Raw genomic sequence first — 22,576 nt, 5'->3', positions numbered from 1 at the left:
GTGGGCGTTGCTGGCTAGGCCAGCATTTATTGCCCATCCCTAATTGCCCTTCAGAAGGTGGTGGTGCGCTGCCTTCTTGAATCACTCCAGTCCCTGTGATGTAGGGACACCCACTGTGCTATTAGGGTGGGAGTTCAGGATTTTGACCCAGCGTCAAACTTAGTATGGAATTCAATTGTATTATAATCACTTTTCCCCCAGGTATGAGATAACTAATTATTCCTGCCCCATTGCACAATACTAGATCTAAAATGGCTTTGTCCCTAGTTGCTTCCACAATATATTGTTCTAGGAAGCTGTCACAGTTGCATTCTGCAAACTCATCTTCCTTTTCCCATTTAATTTGTCCAGTCCATATGAAGATTAAAGTACCCCACAATTATTAGATTGCCTTTGCTACAAGCTTCAGTTATTGTTTCTTGAATGCTCTATCCAATACAACAATAGTATAACGACTGTTAGAGAGTCAATAACATACTCCCACCAGCGTACTTAGGGCGGTGAGGCAGCGAGTCTTGTGAAGAAGTAGCTTATGCTGGGGACCAGTTCCACAGGCAGTGGTGGAAGCCCAGTGACTATTTTCACTTGTTATTGCGGACAGTAAAATTAACAAGTGGCTCAATTATGTGGACCAAAGAAACCAAGGTCAACAATGCCCTCAGCTCGTGTGCACCTATGTGTTATTCCAGCAAGTATCACTGTACAACAAGCAGAACTGGGAACACAGGCCAATGTTTCCCTTCCCGAGCTCAGGGAAACTGAAACTATTTGTAACTTCCCACTTATTACTCAAGAAAATAAGAATTTAGTGGAAACCATGGATGAAATTCAATCCTATTTGAGAGTTAATCCCATTCAGGACTGGTACAATCTAGTCACCTCCAGAGAGAGAGAGCTGAGCAACTGCTTACGTGATCTAATGTGTTAAATTGCTCTAAAATATTCTGTCAAATTGAAATAAGGAAATGTAAATTTGTTCACAGTTCACATCTTAAGTAAGTGTCACAGCCAGCAGGAACACATCTCCACGCATGAGGCCAACTATGATTCACATCATCAGCTTTCAAATGCAGATTTAGTCCCATGTTGAGGTTTACATCTGTTCTCACAGGTGGTAATGACATACCCGGACTGGAAATGATAAAACGGAATCGGCCAGTGTGGAGAATGCAGTTGTGACACATATCTATATTGTACAAGGACATTTTCAGGCACCTGTATTCTAAATTTTCTTTTAAGATTGCATGAATGATGTCACAATATCAAACCCTTCCTTGAATGTCATTCAGCCTCACTGAGATACATCCAAATAACAAGAAACATTAACACCCACTCAAAAAGAAAAAGCAAAATGTTTCACCATTAAAAATAATAGGATCTGTGATACCAAATAATGGCGTACTAAAGACAGCAATGTTAACTTGGCATTCAAATGACATTTAAAAACGCAACCTGACCCCTCATTACATTCAAGTTCACAACTCATCTAAACCAACTAGGTAAATAGCTAATATTTACAATTCAATATTTATCTCTCATAATATTTTCCATCAATCTCCCTTCAAGCCCGAGCCAGTAGGAGGCAGGATTGCCAGTACTTCCTCCACGGAAGCAAAAATATACAATTCCATCAAATATCTAAAACTAGGCACTGCCTTAAGTTCTGTCTGAGTACTGATCTCTAATCGGTAAGCAGATCTCATTATTGAAATTGTTGGGGTTGGATGCAGAAACTCCACGTTTTATTAAATTCTCAAGAAAGACCTGTCAGCATTTCCTGAATTAATGCTTTAAGTAGGACATTTGGCAAGTCTGCTCCTGGTAATTAATTTTCTGTTTTTATTTCCTTCCTCACTGAAGGCTCCATTTCAGTCATTTATAAATCTTGAGAGTGTGGAAATGGAACGCAATTAGATTAATAAAACATTCAGTGCTATTATTGCTTCATTTGATGGCTCTCGGTATCACATTCTGCACATTCTTCTACCTGCAGCAAGTCTGTTATTAGAAACCACCTCACACAGTCGCCTATCATGTTGTAGCATGGAGTTTTGTATTTTAGGTAGAGGAAGTGGCACTTATCATAAATGCATTTTCACAGATCAAACTCTTGATTTTGGCTGTTTTAATTTATGAGATTATTTTGCTCCCTTTATTGTAGACTATTTTTTAAAATTAAAATCAATGACAATCAAATTTTCTTTTAACAGCTGGGCATTCAGTAGCAGCTGAAAAGAAAATTGCTGGACTCAGGCAATGTATATTTAATACAAAGGACACTCTTTGTTGACTAGTGCCAAGCAACTTCATGGGCAGATTTTTCCTGTTGGCATGTGGGGGCGGGCCCCGCACGTCCGCGCGTAAAATGACGTGCGGTGATGTCGGGCGAGCATCTCGACGTCACCGCGCGCCATCACGATATTTTGCTGGGCGGGCGCACCATGATATCGACTGCGCGCCCGCCATTAATTAACGGGCCACTTAAGGCCCTTGACTCACCAATCGATGCCGATTTTTTTGGCACCCGTGCAACCTTCGGGTTGGCGCACGGGCACAACAGGCAGGCGGGTAGGAGACGTTTGTATAAACCTCACCCACGGGCAGGATAAGAGGGCTCAGTGGGGTTGTGAGTGTGCTCTGTCAAGTATTGATTTGTCAAAGTTTTTGAAATTTGCCTGTGTGATCTGCAATACTTCAGAACGCATACCAGCTGCTTGCACTGGACTCTTAACCCTCAGGTCAGCACTCTGCAGTGAGGAATCTTTTTTGGACCTGCACTTATCTGGAAGCCTTTCCATAGCCTGGGAATGGGAGCTGAACTTTCCACTGGAGGCACCTCCTCTGAGGAGGAAGGGAGGGCTAGAAAGGGGAAGAGGCCAGGAGTGCACATTCAGCCTCCAGGGGAGCCACCTTTGGGAGGACAGGCACAGGCACAAGGGGCGCAGGGCCAAGAGGTAGAGCAAGGAGGAAGGGGCCACAGAAGACGCCACTATCCTGCTGCCAGGGTTTACAGGCAGTGAAGCAGCTACCTCAATATGTCTGAGGTACAGTGCCGAAGGAGGCTCCGTCTCTCAAGGGAGACAGTCACTATATCTGTCAGATGATTGGGCCTGAGATCTCCGTGAACTGTGTGGGTGGACACCCCATGTCAGTGGCTCTGAAGGTCACAGCTGCCTTCAGCTTCTATGCCTCTGGCTCCTTCCAGGGATCGATGGGTGATCTTTGCGGTGTCTCCCAATCAGCTGTCTACACTTGTGTCAAGCAGGTTATAGACGCTCTGTTCAGGCGTGCATTGACCTTCATCCACTTCCGTTGGGACCAGGCAAGCCAGACACAGCGAGCCAGAGGCTTCGCGGCGATTGTTGGCTTCCCCCGCGTCCAGGGTGCTATAGACTGCACACATGTGGCCATCAGGGTGCCAGCAGATGAGCCCGGTGCCTTCGTCAACAGGAAGGGCTTCCACTCCATGAACGTGCAAATAGTGTGTGATCACAGGATGCTGATTCTACAAGTCTGTGCAAGGTACTCAGGCAGCTCCCATGACGCCTACATCCTGAGATACTCCCAGGTGCTGGGGCTCTTCAGTGCTCCAGCCCGGCTGGATGGGTGGCTGCTGGGTGACAAGGGCTATCCCCTGAGAAGGTGGCTCATAACGCATCTCTGCCATCCAAGAACAGAAGCTGAGCAGCGGTATAATAGGAGCCACGCCTCCACAAGGGCTGTGGTGGAGAGAACCATCGGTCTTCTCAAGATGTGCTTCCAATTCCTAGACTGCTCGGGGGTGCACTCCTGTACCCCCCAGATCGTGTGTCGGTGATAGTGGTTGCATGCTGCGCTCTCCACAATCTTGCGCTGGAAAGGGGGGACGCAGTGGATGATGAAGACGTCAATGCAGTGGCTGCGGCTGTACACGATGAGCCCAGCAGTGAGTCCGAGGCTGAGCAAGCACAGGGAAATGCTGAGGGGGTAGTCTCTGACCCGGGCATACTGTAGGGAGGCAGTGACACACGGGAGGCTTTAATCCAACGAACCTTCAGCTAGCACACTACATATGGACCTCCAGGACAAGCCTGGGCTGCAGGCTCCATACTCGACGCCTAAGTGCAAAATCTTCCAGGTTAGGAACAGTAACTAAGGGCCTTGTTAATAAAGCTGAATGTCCCACAAAGCACTCCTAACATTTTTGAAACCATACACATGCAGGAGAAAAGAGGCATCCTCAGCCATGGTCACATGTCTGAATTTAATATCACAGGCAAAGAAAGTTAATGAAACAAAATGACAATGGTGTTCCAATTCTAAGCAAATCATAAAGACCTCATCTCGGGCCAACACAAAAGCACCAGTGATAAACCCATGGTGTGCCTAAGGTGCCTTATGTTTTCGTTTCCAGGTGCTATGTCTTGGTGCTGCCCCATCACTGGGAGTGGCATCTGAGACAGCCTGCTGACTCTGCTGTCCTGTTGGCCTCGATGACCTTGGCGGTTATCCTCTGGCCCGTGGAGCCTGTGCTGACCCCGCCTGGGAGGGATCTGCCAGTTCCACAGCTGGCATCTCCCCAGTCGTCGCAGCCTCACCGGATACTACGGACACTGGGAGAGGAGCAGAGGAGCTGCCCCCCTCATCCGGAGCGTCCTGCAGAGACGACAGGCAGCTGCTGTGCCAACATGAGGTCGCTTCAGACCCCCCTGCTCACCGTGGATGGATGGGCACCGAGCTGGGAAACTTGGTGCCCAGACCATCTCCCACACTGGCACTGACCAGCTGAGGTCAATGCCAATGTGAGGGCTTGCTGGTCAGAGTGCATCCCCAGGAAACCCTGATGCGTGTCCTGGAGGAGCCTCTCCACGAGAGTCACCACTCTCTCCATGGAGGAAGCATGGCGCTCGGACATGTGGCTCATTGCTTCGGCGATCTTCTGCGTAGACTCCTCCACCGTGGAGACCAAGCCAAGCATAGCCTCATGTATCTCCCCCAGATGCTCCCGCACACCCGGCTGCATTTCCTGCTCCTGCTGCGTTACGGACGACTTCAGAGGCACATCATCAGCCCCCAACTGAGCATGTGCCTGGTCCCCTGCAGTCCTCCGACTGCTGGCGCCATGGGCACTCTTTGTCTCTGCCAGCTCCTCCAGTGACTGTGAAGTGCCCTCACTGCTGTGCACCGGGACACTAGTCAATGTTCTAACTCTCACCGAGGTGCTAGTATCTGCGCTGGTGCCTGCCTGGCAGAGATGGTGTGACGCTGGTGAGACTTCAGAGCCCTCAAGTGTGAGAGGGGGCCTCTGCTGCTCCTCCTCCCGGCCCTGCTCCACTGATGCTGAAAGGAAGAACAAGGACATTGGATGAGTTAACGTGGAGACAATGACAAAGTGCATCCCTGTCCCCCGGATCATTATGAGCTCATCCTTCCATAAGCAATGGTCAAGCCATGTTGCAAAATTAAATCACTTAACATTCAGCACTGTTATGGCTGTTGGGAGAACAATGCTGACCTCACTGCTTGGTCAGTCTCCCAGCCTCACGGACACCAGTAGACCTGGGCACATAGTGCCTCTCCAAATCCAGGGCCTCCTGCTCAAACCGGCTGAGAATGGCTAACTGTGCCTGGCCGCTGCCAGTCCTCACCCGCTCTGCAGCATTTTGAGCATTCTTCTCTTGAAAATGAGAGATGAGCATTGATTTGTACAAATTGTACATGGACCCTTTTTGCGCATGGCGCACTCCAACCAGAGTGGGACATATCAGGGCTCCAGTGCCTCCTCACCCCACTGCTGCCAAACACTCACACAAAGATGCTTGGCCTGTTCCCCACCTCCACACCCCCCCTTGGCCACATGCTGCCGACATCACATTAGGCACCACACGGTATATCCTTCCATAGCAAGGAGGTGCAAGCACGTGGAGCGCAGAGGGCAGCAGATGGTTCATTGCCACACCACCTTGAAGCTCCCCTCCCAGCATCTCATCACCCTGACTTGGACATGTCCTGCAGTCCAAGCACTGCGCCTAGGTGCAGCTCCTCCAGGTTACCCCCAAAACAGTCATATGGACTCAGTGTACCAAATGCTGCGGGCGCAGAACCCATCTCTTCACCACCCTCTCAGGTTGACCTCGGCATGGGCAATATCTGCTGGCCCACCCAGGGAAGGACATGCTGTCAATGATTCAATGTAGTCACTACTCTCAGACTTCTGGAGGGCAGCAGGGGGGGAAAGCCGACCTGCTGAGTTAAGTGACCAATGCCAACATTGTCCGCGCCCTTCCAGAGCACAACAAGTCGTTGAAGCGTTTGCGACACTGGATCCAGGTGCGCCGCACCACATCATGGGAGCTCACCACGTCCGCCACCTCCTCCCAGGCGCGTTTCGTCATGTGGGGGGGCCTCTTCCTCCCATCGTGTGGAACCAGCACTTCTTGCCGTGCTGCCACTTCCTTGAGGAAGGCAGCAAGGCAGTCACCGGAAAAACGAGGGGCGCACTGGCCCCCCGCCCTATCACCCGGCCTGGCCTGCCCAAATGGCCTACCCTCTGGACTTGCATCACCTCCATTGCCCCTCTGCAGGGCCCTTCGCCCAGCCATTGTGAGCAGTCTTTCCAAGGCTGCCAGGCCTTCCTTTATACAGACCACCGGGTTGCCATTGGACCCAGCGGGCTGAGCGCGCCCGCCGCCACCCACCCACTCCCGCTATACACGGGAGTCGTGAAGTACGCTGGGCGGACCTTAATTGGCCCACCCACATAAAATAGCAGCACAGACCCGATCGCTCCTGCTCCGCCCCCCCCCCCATCCAGAAAATTCTGCCCCATGTTTTCATGGTTCATTTGCATAATAAATAAAAAGTAAGTTTTAAAGTGAATGCTTTTCGCTTACTAACAACAGACGCTAACCGTTTACCTAATGTTAATACATTGCATCCTTCCAGCAAACATGCATGGAAAATTTCTTCAAAACAGTTTATGCTGCTGTTAAAGAATTAAATAAATATTACAACACAGAAATAAGCCATTCAACCTGTTTTTCCTCCATGTAAATCCTGATCCCATGTACCCATCTTGTTCCAATATCCCTGTATTTTTTTTTTCCCTTCATCCACCTATCTAACTCATTCTTAAATGTTGATATGACCCTGGCTTTCCTCAAACCTTCACTGTTCAAAGAAACCATGCACCTTTCACTCTGTTTCATTCTGTCGACAGTAAATTGGCACCAAGAATATCACTTGACTGTGGTGTATGTTAAAGGGGAATTATCATCATTCTGGTGAGGTTTACAAGTTACTGCTGAGAGGAATTAAAACTATATGCCTCTTCTTGTGATGCCTATGCTTCAAGGCACAGCGCTACTGTACTGCCCAGGGGCTACACTTTAAAGTGAAGGAGTGTCATGCACATGGTTGTCAAACATATTTGCAAAATATACATCTTGACAAAAACAGTAATTTTCTCATTTTTCACAAAGCATATGTGGAAGGTGAGATGTGCCGCTGTGCTTAAATGGAGCTGAGCCTCTAACTGGAAATGAACCAGTAACTTCTAGATGATGATGTATAGCGGTCCTTTGTTATTAGCTGAACCATAAATAGTGCTATGTCTTAGGTTTTGATCTACCAGAGTATGTTGAATTATACACTAGAGAAATTGGCTGCCATCAACAGTTTGAATTGGTACTATAAACCCTCAATATCCACTATTTTTATTTCTATCATGAAGAGACTGGGTATTTTTATCCACCACACAAGCAATCAAAAGACAGAAGAAAACAGTTACAAAATGTCCACATTAAACTTATCAAGGGCCAGGGAGAGGAATCATGGGCCCTGGTACTTCTCTTTCCGGGCCCCTAATCCCACCCACCCCACACTTAACCCTCCATCTCAGTTATGCATGATATTTTTCCCCTTTCAAGATTCACCAATCACAGAAAAGTCCTAGTAAAATGATAACGCCCATTGTTTGCATCTGGTTTCAATATTAAGAGCAGCAAAGGTATAATGCAGTGTTGGTTTGTTTAGGTTCTATAGGTGATCCCACCACAACTATTAACAAATTGGAGAGTTCAAATTTTATTTTAATAGCATTGTGCAATGTCGTTAATTTGACTGGAAAATATCCTATTAGTTGTTTATAACACTGTGCAGACCATAATACTGATTTCATTGATTGCCTCAGCTCTCATTAACAAGTTCTGCACATTGTACCATATGAACACAATGACGATAAATTCATATTAAGGGGAAAAATTCAATACTTGCAACCCAGATAAACTGCAAAAGATCTTTTCCATTTTGTAGAAGAATTGGAAGACTTTATCTTGCCTGGGTGCATGATATCATTCAATATAGTTACTTCACAGAAGAGGTATAATTGGATTCTATTTTATTCGTAATCTCACAGGGAGAAAGATAAAATTATTCCTGAGCAACAAAGTGGAATGATTGAACAACACAGGTCTTCACTGTCAGTGAGAAGCATTGGAGTCCTCAAGTGCCTCTGTGTGACACAACTTTTAAGAGGCCAGATGACAAAGAGCGAATGGTTCATAGTTGTATCTGTATTTCCTTGATCAGCAAGCCTGAAGACTGTGCTGATTGCTGCTTCTCACTAAATATATTTTCAATATCAGCTATGCAACATAACGTTATCATGATATTTAATTCCTCAAAAAGCTCATATCAGTACCAAGATAGAATGGGATGATAGGTAAGTAGACCTAAGGACAAGATAGGTAAGTAGACCTAAGGACAAGATTGAAGTCAATGAAAAAGACACTTGAGAATTATTTTCAAGATGAGCCTATTATGCACTCCTGTCCTGGTAATTTCACCACATAAAGCCTGCTCTGTAAATTTCCATTAGCAACAAAATAAACAGAACTCCAGCCATGATTCCACCCTCTGCATGCAAGATAATTATGCATGCCAAAGGCCATCTAGCCCAGCTCATCTCATCCATCCCAGAATGATATATGAACATACATATTAGGCGAAGGAGTAACCCATTCGGCCCCTCGAGCCTGCTCCACCATTTGATAACATTCCCTACATTTTACCAGTGACTACAACTCAAAGTATTTAATTAGCTGTAAAGTGATTTGGGATATCATGAAAGGTGTAGTATAAATGTAGGTTTTGCCTTTCTTTCATTACATCTGCGTGTAGTAGGCAGAGTGACTGTAGCAATGGTAAAATCGGAGGCCAAATGCTGATCCTCTAAGGATAATTAATCACAGAACAATCAACTGATGTTTGGAAAGTGGCTACAAATAAATCACGACATTTACAAAACAATTCAACTCTGTAGCTAATACAGCCTTACCATTCTGACTTATATGATGCCAACCCACAACATACCATAAATGACACCTGCCCCTTTTACGTAAATGACAGCATCTCCAGGATTTGTTAATCAGACATCTAGCAGCTTAGGAAAATATAGACTGAATTGTTCATCTGAATTTTTTGGAGAAGAATGATACAAGGTACATAAATTCTGTAAGACCTTAACTCAAGAGCTGGATTGTTTCTCCTTCTCCCAGAAACTGTCGTACAAATTGTGTTGTAGACTGTGAATTTACAGCCTAAAATGGAAAAGTGTAATCAATAATTAAGAAACTCCAACAACAAAAAAAGTGACACCCCCACCCCACATCATGCCCCCAACCTCTCCCATGCCACCCCTGACACTCCACCTCCGCAACCTCCCCCACCCTCCAACAGCCCCCAACCTCCCACCCCCACCCCTCCAACAACACCCAACCTCCCTCCCACTGCTCCAATACCCCCCAAACTACCCCCACCCACCAAGACTCCCCAACCTCTCCCCACAAACCCCAGCTTCTCCAACATAATCCAATTGGCTCTAAAATAGAGATTTTGCATACCATTTTTCAAATAAGAGCTCGCTTATTTGCTGTACTGCTGTTGACCTTTGGGCAGCTTCGAGGTTGTTTGGTAGCTTTTCCAAAAAAATCAGAACCACGAAGCTCCCCAAAGGTCAGAAGCAGCAGCGCGGCAACTCAGTGAAACTGACATGAAAGAGCGACTTTTTAAAAAAATCAGAACTCTAAATTTGAAGGTTCCAAATTTTTAAAATTCAGCCTTTAAGATCTGCAGCTCTGCCTCTAGCTGCTCAGGCTGGGGGACAAGAAACTTCATATAGAGCATTTACCTGCACCCTACCCACCCAACCCTTCCCAGTCCCTGGGCCCCGGTGTTTGGCACTGCTTGCACCCCACCTCTCCCTGGCCCTGAACCTATCCAGAGGTTTCAAGAGCAGGACATGCCTAAGTAATCATAATAAAAAGATCCAACATATAAATATTAGAAAAAAAAGGATGTATCTTCATTCTGAAGCTTTCAGCACATGGACTGCAGCGGCTCAAGAAGGCAGCTCACCGCCACCTTCTCAAGGGCATCTAGGGATGGGCAATAAATGCTGGCCCAGCCAGCGAAGCCCATATCCCATGAATGAATAAAAAAAACACAGTATGAGTCTGCCCCTGGTCCTGTTGATCCTGGGCAGTCAGGTGCCTGGAATAGAGCAAGTGATGCTATGAAAATTATTGTTTGACACATCACTCATGCCCTCTATACAAGATAGTCAGTGTAACCAGTTCCAGAATTGTATCCTTTATTACGTGGTGCCATTTAAGTTACCTTGCACTCGGGACATGTTGTCAAGTTACCTTTTTCCCTACAGAACTTTTTTTAAAATTTTGTCACCCTATTCTTTTCAGTTGTGAAAAAGGAGAAAAATAATAAAATAAAGAATACTAGAGGAAAGAAGCAGTTGCAATTAGCAGAAGCATCACTATGGTTTTCTCATTAACCACCTGCGCCACCATCTTTCGCGTATGTATGTTCTGCTATTATGCAAGGTTAGATTGAAGGGCATGACATGCCATGAGGTGCTTGATTGGTCCACTTTCCAGCTCATATATCGACTTCCTTTGGACTGCCTATAGAAAAAGGAGAACAAGTGTTATTTATTAATGACAACTTTATGGATGTAGAAACCAATCTTACCAATGCGCCATTTAATGACACTGACTAAGTAGGATGGTGAACATGAACACTGTGGTGTCATTAGATCTTCTATTTCTCCATTTCCTCTATGTGGGCTTTTCCCTGGATCTGGAGAGCTACCTCATCAAATGCTGTAACATGACAGAGATGTTGGGGTTTGCCTCTCCATGTTATTCTCTTCCTCTTAGAACACTTGCTATGACCAGTTCCACCCAACTGCCATGGGAGAAGTGTGGCCTTAACAATCAAGACTTGGGTCTGTCCCCATACTTTTCCGGTATCTTCTGCTCCTTTGATTAGCTCATCTTGTTCCATCCCCAACCACACCCCCCACCCCAAAATATTCTTGCTCAGCTCCTCCCTCAACTTCTACATTGAGCCCAGTGATTTCACCTGCCATCTCAACACACTTTGGGCTGAATAATACAGGGGAGGGGGAGGGGGGGGCGGGGGGCAGTGGGTGGGTGGCGTGTGGAGTTGACATGCTCCATATCGACCTGCTCTGCAGCCATAAAGTGCTGTGGGTTGGACTAACCAGGGCCGAGTGGGGCTTCCGCCCACCCTCTGGGGCTGCCTGCCAAGCTCATTGGCTAGCAGCTGCATCAGTCTCAGCTGCCCCAGGAGGGCATCTGTGGCCACTGCCAAGACTGCAGGAGAAGAAGACGACCAAGGTCCATGGGTCCCCAGGCAGGGTGTTTTGGGTAGACAAGGAGGGAGTGGCTTTGAGGGAGGGAACAGGTAGGAAGGAATTGGGGGGTTTGACCTAAGCGGGGGCTGCCTAAGGAGGGATCAGCAAAGGGCAGCCCCTGAAGAGTGACCCCCTCCCACTTCTTCCTTCCCACCCTTTAAGCATTTGAGTGAAAAGATCAGCCTTCCCACTCCTGCCTGGCTGCCCAAGCCAAACATTTTATGGCATGGACAGCATATTATCAAGGTCAATTGGCTTGATAACAAGCCTAACTGACCCTTGATTGGTCATTTAAATATGGTGGGCGGGGTGCCCCCTCCCAGCCCCCGTATTATAGGGGTGAGCTCAGGGGTGAGTGAGAAGGTGGTGGGATTGGCTCCCACCCTTTTTTACATGTGCCCCCCCCCCCCCCCACCCCGGTGAGAAATACTCCCTCTGGGGGCACTTAGAATTCAGCCCTTTGTCTTGTCTTCTCTGATGTCACTACCTTCAAGCCCTCCTTAAACACTCTTCCTCATTTTCATAGCCCACTGCCTCGAGTCTTCCATCTTAGCTGACCTCTCTGCTCCCATGATCTTGATCACAAACAAGACCATATCCAGTCAGCTTCTTGTATCTACTGGAACCCACATCCCCCTGCCCTGTTCTAACAGCACCAGTGCCTAGAAAAGCACTTTCAAGCTGCCAATTTCCTAGCCTTTGGCTGCCAATCACCATGATCCTTCTGAAGATGTTAATCTGCTCAACTCCCTCACCTCCACCCCTGATGGCCTTGTCCCCAGTAAAAGCTTTACCCTCTCCCACCAAGATTGAAATGGTCCATTTTGCTCCCTTTGCTGCAATCCCCTGCTGTATTCCCTTTACCAATTCAAACTTCCCCACAGACTCTCTCCTGTCTTATCCCTGAAACTATATGTGCCTTTCTCCAATTTCTTTAGATCATCCCTTGTCTCCAAGCTTATCTTGCCCATGAAGAGCAATGTATCCATGACTCCATTCCTACTCATCCGGCCAGCTGACATTTTAAATGGTTTCTTCTCCCTGTCCCTTTCAAAACTTCTGTCATCATGTCTGCTCATCTGAAAATCCACCCTTGATCCCCACGATTCCTACTTCCTTGACAACTACCAACCCCTTTCCAACCTTGCTTTCCTCTCTGAAATCCTTGAACATGTTGTCGTTCCACAAATTTGTTTCCATCTTTTCTGCAACACCAGGCAGGATTTTCATGGTGAGGTGGGGGCAGGAATGAAGCAGGCCAGCCCAGAATCTCCCACTGCCAGCTGGTGATAGTCCAGACTATCAACCATTTTCCAGGTTTATCCTCGGATGAAGTAAGTAGAGTGGGAGGAGTTCATGTGCAGCAGGAACACTGGCACAGACCAATAGGACTGCATGACTTGTTTCTTTGCTATGAATTCTATGTAATCTGCATCAAGTCTCGCTCACTTATCAGCCCTGTCTTCACTGACTCTCGTCACCTTCCTCCAATATCTCCTTGATTGGTTCAGCATCTGAAAACATCTCTTGTGAAGTTCCTTTGGCCATGTTCCTGCATTGTAGATGCTATATAAATGCAAGGTGGTGTTGTTGTGATCAATTTTCACCAACCATCTACTTGTCTACTTCCAAAGTTTGTAATGAGCAAGTGCAATAGTTTGTGTTTTGATGTTATAGGTAATCTGCTTAGCTTACTTTCATGTGATGTTTATTTTGTACTAGCATTTTGTTTGAGGTTGGACTGAAGCCCATTTCTATTAGAGTTTATGCGGTCACCATTTCAGCTTTCCACAAAACTTTCCATCCCAGTTCATTAAGGGATCATTTGTTGGGTTGCCAGTTCACGAAGGTTATCTGGTTCTCATTTACTTGCAAATCCAAACTGTAATTTTATGGAAATAATGACTGACTCATCTAAATCTAAGAGTTCCTTTAGTTGAATTTATTTCCCTGAAAACTGAATTGCTGTTTGCACTTGTTTCTGCATGTAGACCCTTATTATGACTAACTATATTTTGTCTGGTTCATGCTTATGACTCTGCCTGCTTTCTTACACAATGTAACCTCACACTTTCATTTAAGATTTGTGATGTTATTCCTCCACCTCACAAATTTTATTGCCAACTGCATTACCTGCATACTTATAGAGCTTTCAAGATTATTTCAAATGCACAGAACATTTCCATTAATCATGAGAGATTTAATTTCCCATAGAAGTAAAACATTAAGTTAATGAACATTAAGTAAGCTAGGGTAGCTAAATCTGTGACAGAATGCATTCTTTATTATTACTGGCTTTTGGAATCCAATCCCAGAGATCATGTTCGAGGCTGTCATATTCTGAGTTCCCCTTAATCAAATGTCCATTGGACTAATTTGCAAAGCTGTTCTTAGGAGTAATCCTCTAACATTAATGAAGCACTACTGATGGGATCTGTTGACTTCCCTAAACATAACTTTTGGCAGATCCATCCACTCCATAGGTGTTAAAATGCTGCTACAAGGCACTCCTCCACCTGAATCTCCCTATTCTTCTCTGCTTTTATCTGAGTGGACAATTCTGAATGAAGAAGAAAGATGGACCACATAGACCATTTTTCGAATGAAACCATTCTCCATATGCGACACTCCCTCCTGTCCATCCCCGTGGGCTCTAATAGGAATTTTTGTCAGAATCGAGATGTATAATATAGCCAGAAACTGCAGCAAAGGTCAAAACAACCTAAGGTAGTTCACTGGGGGTGAAATTTAACTACTGGTTATAGTGGCAAATGGACTATATTGGAACAGCTGTCCCATGCACTTTGTCTGGTTTTCCACCTCAATAACTTCATGGAAAGGAAAATTGGATGAGTTATATAACAGGCAGCTATTTTAAATTATTGACAAAGATAAAATTGCCCCTGCTGACATCATTTTTTGGGGCACATGAACAGTGAATTGCATTTCAACAATAATACTTCTGACATCAGGTTTGGTATATGGACCTTTGTCTTTGGACTCCTCAAGACCAGTGGGAGAACTGATAGACTCTTCACTTCGTGGAAGCCTTTTCAACACTTCATCCTAATTACAGGATTCAGTTTAAGCATTTTTTTTTGGGTTATTATATTTCACAATTTAGGCCAATAAACAGCATCTTCTGCTTTGTAATAATGCAAACTGGGCAGTCAATTTTGGGAACAAATCAACTTGAAGTGCGCATGAAGAGCCAAGAGCTGACTTCAGCATTGCTTTAACTTCACAACTGCTATAGTCTGATTGTGGTGCAAAGACAAATTTTAAACTTGTCCTGTTAAAAGTTAGGAAGCTTTTTAATGTAATCTATAAGTATGAGGCCAATACCTGTAACATGATAATGCTTTAAATCTTATGCTTTATGATATGTGAACCTATTGATTATACCATAGCAGCATCGTCACCTCATTATTATTTGTATGATAAGGCAACACTGTACCAAAAAATTTAAAATGCACACGATCCATAGTAATAATGGACTCGGTTTTACTGGACACCCAGGTCGCGCACCCCCGGCTAAAATGTCGGTGGCGAACCCATCCACAATTCCACCTGGTACTCTGCATCAGTTTAATGCTTGGAGCAATGGTAATTGCTTCAAGATGAGACTTCCATCCCGATCTCAGGAGAAAGCCCCACCTCAGAGATGTATAATATAGCCAGAAACTGCAGCAAAGGTCAAAACAACCTAAGGTAGTTCACTGGGGGTGAAATTTAACTACTGGTTATAGTGGCAAATGGACTATATTGGAACAGCTGTCCCATGCACTTTGTCTGGTTTTCCACCTCAATAACTTCATGGAAAGGAAAATTGGATGAGTTATATAACAGGCAGCTATTTTAAATTATTGACAAAGATAAAATTGCCCCTGCTGACATCATTTTTTGGGGCACATGAACAGTGAATTGCATTTCAACAATAATACTTCTGACATCAGGTTTGGTATATGGACCTTTGTCTTTGGACTCCTCAAGACCAGTGGGAGAACTGATAGACTCTTCACTTCGTGGAAACCTTTTCAACACTTCATCCTAATTACAGGATTCAGTTTAAGCATTTTTTTTTTGGGTTATTATATTTCACAATTTAGGCCAATAAACAGCATCTTCTGCTTTGTAATAATGCAAACTGGGCAGCTCTGTAGTACCAGAAGCACCAGGGAGTGGTGGCCACTACTGGAACTACAGCCAATCTCAATGCAGAGGAGCCTGGACTCAAATGTCAGTCCAGGGTGTCACCAGGGCCAAGCTGTTGCGAGGGGGGTGAAGGGGATGGAGGGCCTGGTTGAGAGGCCAGGTCGAGGCTAAAGGGTGGAGCGTGATCTTGTGGTGCCTCCGATGGGCCCAGGGGACTCGCAAAGGAGGTCCTACCCACACTGGCCCGACAACGGCCAGCGCAGTTAAAGCTGCTGGGCCTCCTGCATGGCATGGACCTCCCCCTACCATGGATTAAAAACCGGTGGGGCAGGCTGAGGCCTTTAAGTAGCCATTAATTGGCCACTTAAGGGCCTCAAAAGGCCTAAAGGCAGGAAGGTCACCTGAATTTTATGAGCGCCCCCCACCCTCTCCGCCTTCAGACCCCCTGGCGGGGGAGCATTAAATACATTTTGTCCAAAATGACAAGTATCACAGGCAACTGGTGTTCTTTTCTGTAGCTATACTGTATTTTGCAAAAAAAAATCCATTTCAGTTTTGAGGTATTTTTTGCTCCACAATTTTGTGAAGCTAATGTGCTGTTTGTCGCTGTAATTAGAATTTAAACGTATGTTGCTAATGTTTGGGTGTTGAGTTAATTGTACAGCCCTAAGTATATACAAAAATTACATAATCTGCGCTTTATGTGTGATCCTAATACATTCTAAACACATCTGTTAGAATCAACTTTTGTAGTACTAAATTGCCTGAAAAAAACAATTTAAATGTATATTTTTTTAAGTTCCAATGACATACGTACATTTGAACTCTGACGCTTTATATTTAGATGAGGAGGAGTAGGAAAAGATAGTGGTGACCATAAGCACCAACATGGAACAGTTAGGCTAAATGGTCTATTTCTATGGCACTGTACGTTCTACGTAATTCTGTGTAATTCTTAAAAAAATATCTTATTCTTAAAAAAAGATTTTAAAATGTGAATCAGCATACTGAATGCAAAGGTGTTTTAGTGAACAATCTTCAATACTTCACATTGTACAGCCACAGCTATCTTGCATCAGTGAGTGAGTCCATCCACAGGAGTCTTGATTGCCTGGATACAGCAGAACTGAATTCACCCAGCTTTCATGGATGGAATGAGGACTACATGGGAAGCTCAGATACCCTCAAGTCCAACCCCACTAACCAGGTGTGTATAATTTTTGTCTCTTGACATAAACAATACCCTTTAGGGCTGTCACTGAATATTTTAAAACAAACTAGAACAACAAGGATAATCAACTGATTTTCCAGTTAATTATTGAAATATTCCGGCAGTCTCCCGTGACATTGTTCACACCGACTCAGGGCTTATGTTGTTGCAAAGATGTGGAGGTCAAAGAAGGGAGAGCATCTATATTCAATAAAATTAAAAAGTAATCTGTATGAGACTGCCTCACAGCCAGTGGTTGTGTTTTTTGATTGGGTCCTGAAAATTAAATGAATAATTTTTTCTTATTTAATGTAGGTATATATTAGGTAAATATTGTGATAATGAGTGAATGCCACGGTTACTTAAATAAATCAATATTTAGCATACTTAAGCATTTTATGTTCAGATTTCTGTTCAGAACATCCCTTCAACCCTGAATAATGAACAATATTTGTTTTTGATACAAATAAATAAAATAATCACAGCCACCTAATCAAAATATAATATATATAAAAGATGATTTAACCATTGATAATGTTTAAAATTATAGCGGTCACACCTTCAAAATCGTGATCTAAATTGTATTTTTCAAGAAAATTACTTCAGGAAAATGTTGGAGCATTTATATTTTATGTTATCTTTGATATTTTATGAAAAAAATTAATTCCAGTTACTTTTACTGCCTTGAACCTAAATGTTTCCCATCATAAGAATTTTATTCTTAAGTTCTCAAGAATTTTATTCTAACAGTCTGCAAGCTCTGGTGCATTGTTCGAATAGCCTCCAGTGCAATAGCCATGGGAGTGCTTGATCGAACACTGTAGTAAGGTCTCTACTGTACACCTTAATCTGTACTGTTCCTGGCCTGGTAATACTAAAGGGAGCACTGTAGAGGGAGTTTTACATATTGTTCAGCAATGACGGTTTGATGGGACAGTGTAGAGTACGCTTATATGCAATTAAACTGTGCTTTACCTGAGCTGTGGGTGCCCGGTTGAGTAATATATAGTGACCACAAGACTTGATGAAGGGCTTGAGAAAATCTAAGTTAAGAGCAGGTTAAGTATCTATTACTCAATGTGCAGGATGAATACAATTAGTAACTACTGAATAAACAACATTACCATAAATGCATTAAATAGTGATTATGGTGCGGAGGTTGCGAAGGATTTTGAACCTGCCAGAGAAGCAGGTGTTGGTTTATGTGGGAACTTAAAGAAGTCAAAAATGGAGTGTTGGGAAGCTGACAGAAATCTGTCAATTTCCGCATTTAACTTGTACGTGTTTTCTGCTCTGGCTGGATTCCCACAGATACAGGGAGTTATAGACTGCACCCATGGTGTCCTCAGATCAACCAAGAGTATTCATTAGTTGAAAAGGACTCCACCATTAGTGTTCAGCTGGTAGGTAACCACAGGAAGATTATCATTCATGTCTACGCAGGATAACCGGAGAGCTGCCATAAACACCTTTCTTCTACATCAGTCAAGTCTGCCATAGATATTCGCGCCTCAAAGCAGAACGTCCTTGGAGACAAGAGCTAGCCTCTAAGGACATGTCCAATTACAACTAAGGGGAGCCCTACCACTTACACACAGGAAACATACGCATTCTGTCACATGAGTACAAGAGTGGTCATTGAACAAGTTATTGCTATACCAAAGATGTGATTCAGATGTCTAGATAGATCTGGGGCGCCCTTCAGAATACACCAGCAAGGGGGTCCAGAATGATAGTGGTCTGCTGCACCATGCAATTCACAATGCAGCAGAGAGGACTGGAGCTGCATGAGGAGGAAGGTGATGATTTCTCTGCATCTTCTGACGGGGAAGAGGGGTAACAGGAGGCAGAGAATGATATTGATAATGAATAATATTGTAGCCAGGGTACCTTCAGTCACAAACTTAGCTGCCAATGATAAGCTCATTCAGACACAATTCAGCTGATCTGAAGTATTTGCAGATAATTTGTCTCACAAATTCTGGACCCATTGTGCCAACAGCAGCACCACCACCACCCCACCCCTGCTACACCCAACACAACAGTCCCACAGTCAACAATCCATCCCTGTCACTCACACCCATTGCTCGTTTTCTACTCTAGTCAAACATTTTCCTCAAGGCTGAAGGCCCTTTGGCAGACGACAGGCAACCATGGGGGTGACTGGACAATGGAACTTTGAAATTAAAGTTGATAGTGCATAAACGTCTGTGTGTATATATGTATATATATATATATATATATATATATAACTGTCTGTTTGTTGACAAACTCTTCCAAGGTCCTTGGGCCAATTTCAACCAAAGTTGGTGAATCATGCCTTGGAAAAGGGACATGTCCTAGGGAAGTTGACATCTAACCACCTCCTAGCAGGGAATTCTGCAGCCCTGCCTACACTGTCTCTCTTCTGACACAATAACTCAGACTTTCTTTAATCAACCTTAATCATACATTCCAAGAAAGTAAAGGATAAATTAACGTCATAAATCCCTGACTTTATTTCATATTTCATTTTGTTTTTTTCTCATGTTGTTTGTTTAATATAAGTTATGTGTTCTGAGACGCTACACATTATTACTTGGTAAGGGAAAGCGACAGGGGACGTGTAAAGCCAGAGAAGACAAAATAACTAGAGCAAAAAATTGACAGAAAATGACAGGCAGCAATTAGAGAAAGGGAAGATGAAGAGACTAGAGCAAGCAGTTGACAGAGAACAACAAGATGCAAGAAGAGCCAATGCGGCAAGTAAGAGACCAAGACTCTTTAAGGAAGCTTTCACCTATGATCCTCATAATAATTGTAAGTCAGACCCGTGACATATGATTATTTGGCAGTAGATCAGAGGTATGTGAATATTTTGGTGCAACAAAGTGGAAAAAAGAGCCACCTTCAATGCGTTGCGCAAATGGTAAAGTACAATTGCCACCCTTAAATGAGCCAGCTGACCCACTGGATGTTCTTCCTATGGGAACAACAACAAAATCAAAACACTTCCTGAAAAACATCAGAAAGTATAACAGCTGAGTAGGATCACCTAGAAATCTCTCTATTTTGGCTCAGGGAGGAAGAATTTATAATGTGGTCTGTCATGAAATATTTAATGTTTCAACAAACATTGAAAATACAGACAGTGACACTGGAAATGAAGAGTGATACCACAGATGTTGCCTTTGACACTGACGATGAAATATTCAGAGTATTAACAAACATTGAGGAAATAAGAGTAGATGAAGATTTGGATCCTGGGGACACCAAGGATGAAGAATGATTCGTAGCTATCATATTGTAAAAATTGTAAATCTAATTAAACAAGAATCAAGCCAAGTAAAGTAAAGCAAATTAAAGTAAACTCATTGTAAAAACAAAAATATATTTTGTCAAATAATGTTTTGAGCATAATCATTTTGTGTGAATTTAGATATTTGTGGGATTAAAATAATTCTGTGAAAGAAAATAATTAAGGAAATTGTTGAATGAATTCTGCTAGATATAAGAAAGGCTTCAAATAAATTACTTCATAGAAACATTTGATTTTCAACTGTAATACCTATTTCATTCAGTCCATTTGCCAGTAGGGTTAATATCTCAAGTTTATTACTTTATAAAAGCATTTTCTTTATCTTATTTTCGTATCTTATTGTAAACTTTCATCCCCTTATTTGCCAGACATAGGACAGGTAGCCCTGTTTGTTAACAGTAAAAGTAAAAAAAAACATTAAACACCCAAGTGATTTCCCTTGTGAAAATCCTTTCTCTTCCTTCTTCTATTACTCCAATATGGTGCTACCCCTGTTGCTTCAGCAGAGCTAGAGGTAGGCAGATCATTGCCCTGCTCTGACTCCTGAGGTGTCCGTGGCTGATGTCCTTTTGGTTTTGGAGCCTCTAAAGGCCCAGCCAAAGGCTGCCCCGCCTGTACCTTTGCAGGGCAGAATCAGTCATCAGGATAGGAGCTTGTGGAGCTCCGACTGGGGGATGGGGGAGGGCAAAGAAGGAGTGGGAGTTCTTTGAGCATTGCCATGAGCCTTTTCTCCATCTTCCCTCACATGGTCTGCCTGCACTTCTCTGCTAGTCAAGAACTGTTGCACTTCAATGAGGCACTGAATTACCACTCTACTTAAACTGACAGGCTGAGTGTGCAGGCCATTGGTCAGGGTCAGTATGATACCTGCTGTATCTGATGTGCCAAGGAGGTGGTCACTCTTTCCATGGAGTTAGACATTAGTGAAAAAGCCTGAGTCATCATGGCACTCATGGTAGAGATGGACTCTTTCTTTTTCTTCTTTTTATTCATGTAAGGGATGTGGGCTTCGGTCGCTGGGACAGCGTTTATTGCCCAGACCTAATTGCCCTTGAGAAGGTAGTGGTGAGCTGCTTTCTTGAACCACTGCAGTCCATGTGTCCACTACAGTGCTATTAGGGGGGGAGTTCCAGGACTTTAGCCCAGCAACGGTGAAGGAATGGTGATACAGTTCCAAGTCAGGATGGTGAGTGGCTTGGAAGGGAACTTTAGGTGGTGGTGTTCCCATGTATCAGCTGCCCTTGCCCTTCTAGATGGTAGCAGTCATGAGTTTGGAAGGTGCTGTCTAAGGAGTCTTGGTGACTTTTTGCAGTGTGTCCTGTAGATGGTACACACTGCTGCTACTGTGCATCAGTGGTGAAGGGACTGAATGTTTGTGGATGTGGTGCCAATCAAGCGGGCTGCTTTATCCTAGATGGCGTCAAGCTTCTTGAGTGTTCTTGGAGCTGCACTCATTCAGGCAAGTGGAAAGTATTCTTTCACACTCCTGGTTTGTGCCTTGTAGATTGTGGACAGGCTTTGTGGTGTCAGGAGGTGAGAGGATTCCTAGCCTCTGACCTGTTCTTGTAGCCACAGTATTTATATGACTAGTCCAGTTCAGTTTCTGGTCAATAGAGACCCCCAGGATGTTGATAGTGGGGGATTCAGTGATGGTAATGCCATTGAATCTCAAGTGGTGATGGTTAGATTCTCTCTTGTTGGAGATGGTCATTGCCTGGCACTTGTTTGATGCAAATGTTACTTGCCACTTGTCAGCCCTAGCCTGGATATTGTCCAGGTCTTGCTGCATTTGGGCATCGACTGCTTCAGCATCTGATGAGTCGCGATTGGTGCTGAACATTGTGCAACCATCAGCGATCATCCCCACTTCAGACCTTATGATGGAGGGAAGATATTGATGGAGCAGCTGAAGAGAGTTGGACCTGAGGAATTCCTGCAGTGATGTCCTGGAGGTGAGATGACTGACCTTCAACAACCACAACCATTGGCTAGGTATGACTCCAACCAGTGGAGAGTTTTCCCCCGATTCCCATTGACTCAAATTTTGCCACGGCTCCTTGATGCCACACTCAATCAAATGCTGCCTTGATGTCAAGGGCAGTCACTCTCACCTCACATCTGGAGTTCAGCTCTTTTGTCCATGTTTGAACCAAGGCTATAATGATGTCAGGAGCTGAGTGGCCCTGGCGGAACCCAAACT

General features: G+C 44.3%; 1 protein-coding gene across 1 annotated transcript in view; it reads left to right on the top strand.

The window, feature by feature from the left end:
- The window catches only part of dlgap4b (discs, large (Drosophila) homolog-associated protein 4b), a 251,462-nt gene that overhangs the window by 103,532 nt on the left and 125,354 nt on the right, over window positions 1-22,576 (top strand). The window contains exon 3 of the mRNA XM_078555086.1: window positions 16,928-17,075. Coding sequence (XP_078411212.1) covers window positions 16,928-17,075 — 148 coding nt within the window. The remainder of the gene's footprint in view (window positions 1-16,927; window positions 17,076-22,576) is intronic.

This window comes from Cetorhinus maximus, chromosome 13 (assembly GCF_964194155.1).
Source record: "Cetorhinus maximus chromosome 13, sCetMax3.hap1.1, whole genome shotgun sequence".
Lineage (NCBI taxonomy): Eukaryota > Metazoa > Chordata > Chondrichthyes > Lamniformes > Cetorhinidae > Cetorhinus > Cetorhinus maximus.
Note: the sequence above shows the minus strand (reverse complement) of the source record. Positions and strands in the feature narration are given on the sequence as shown.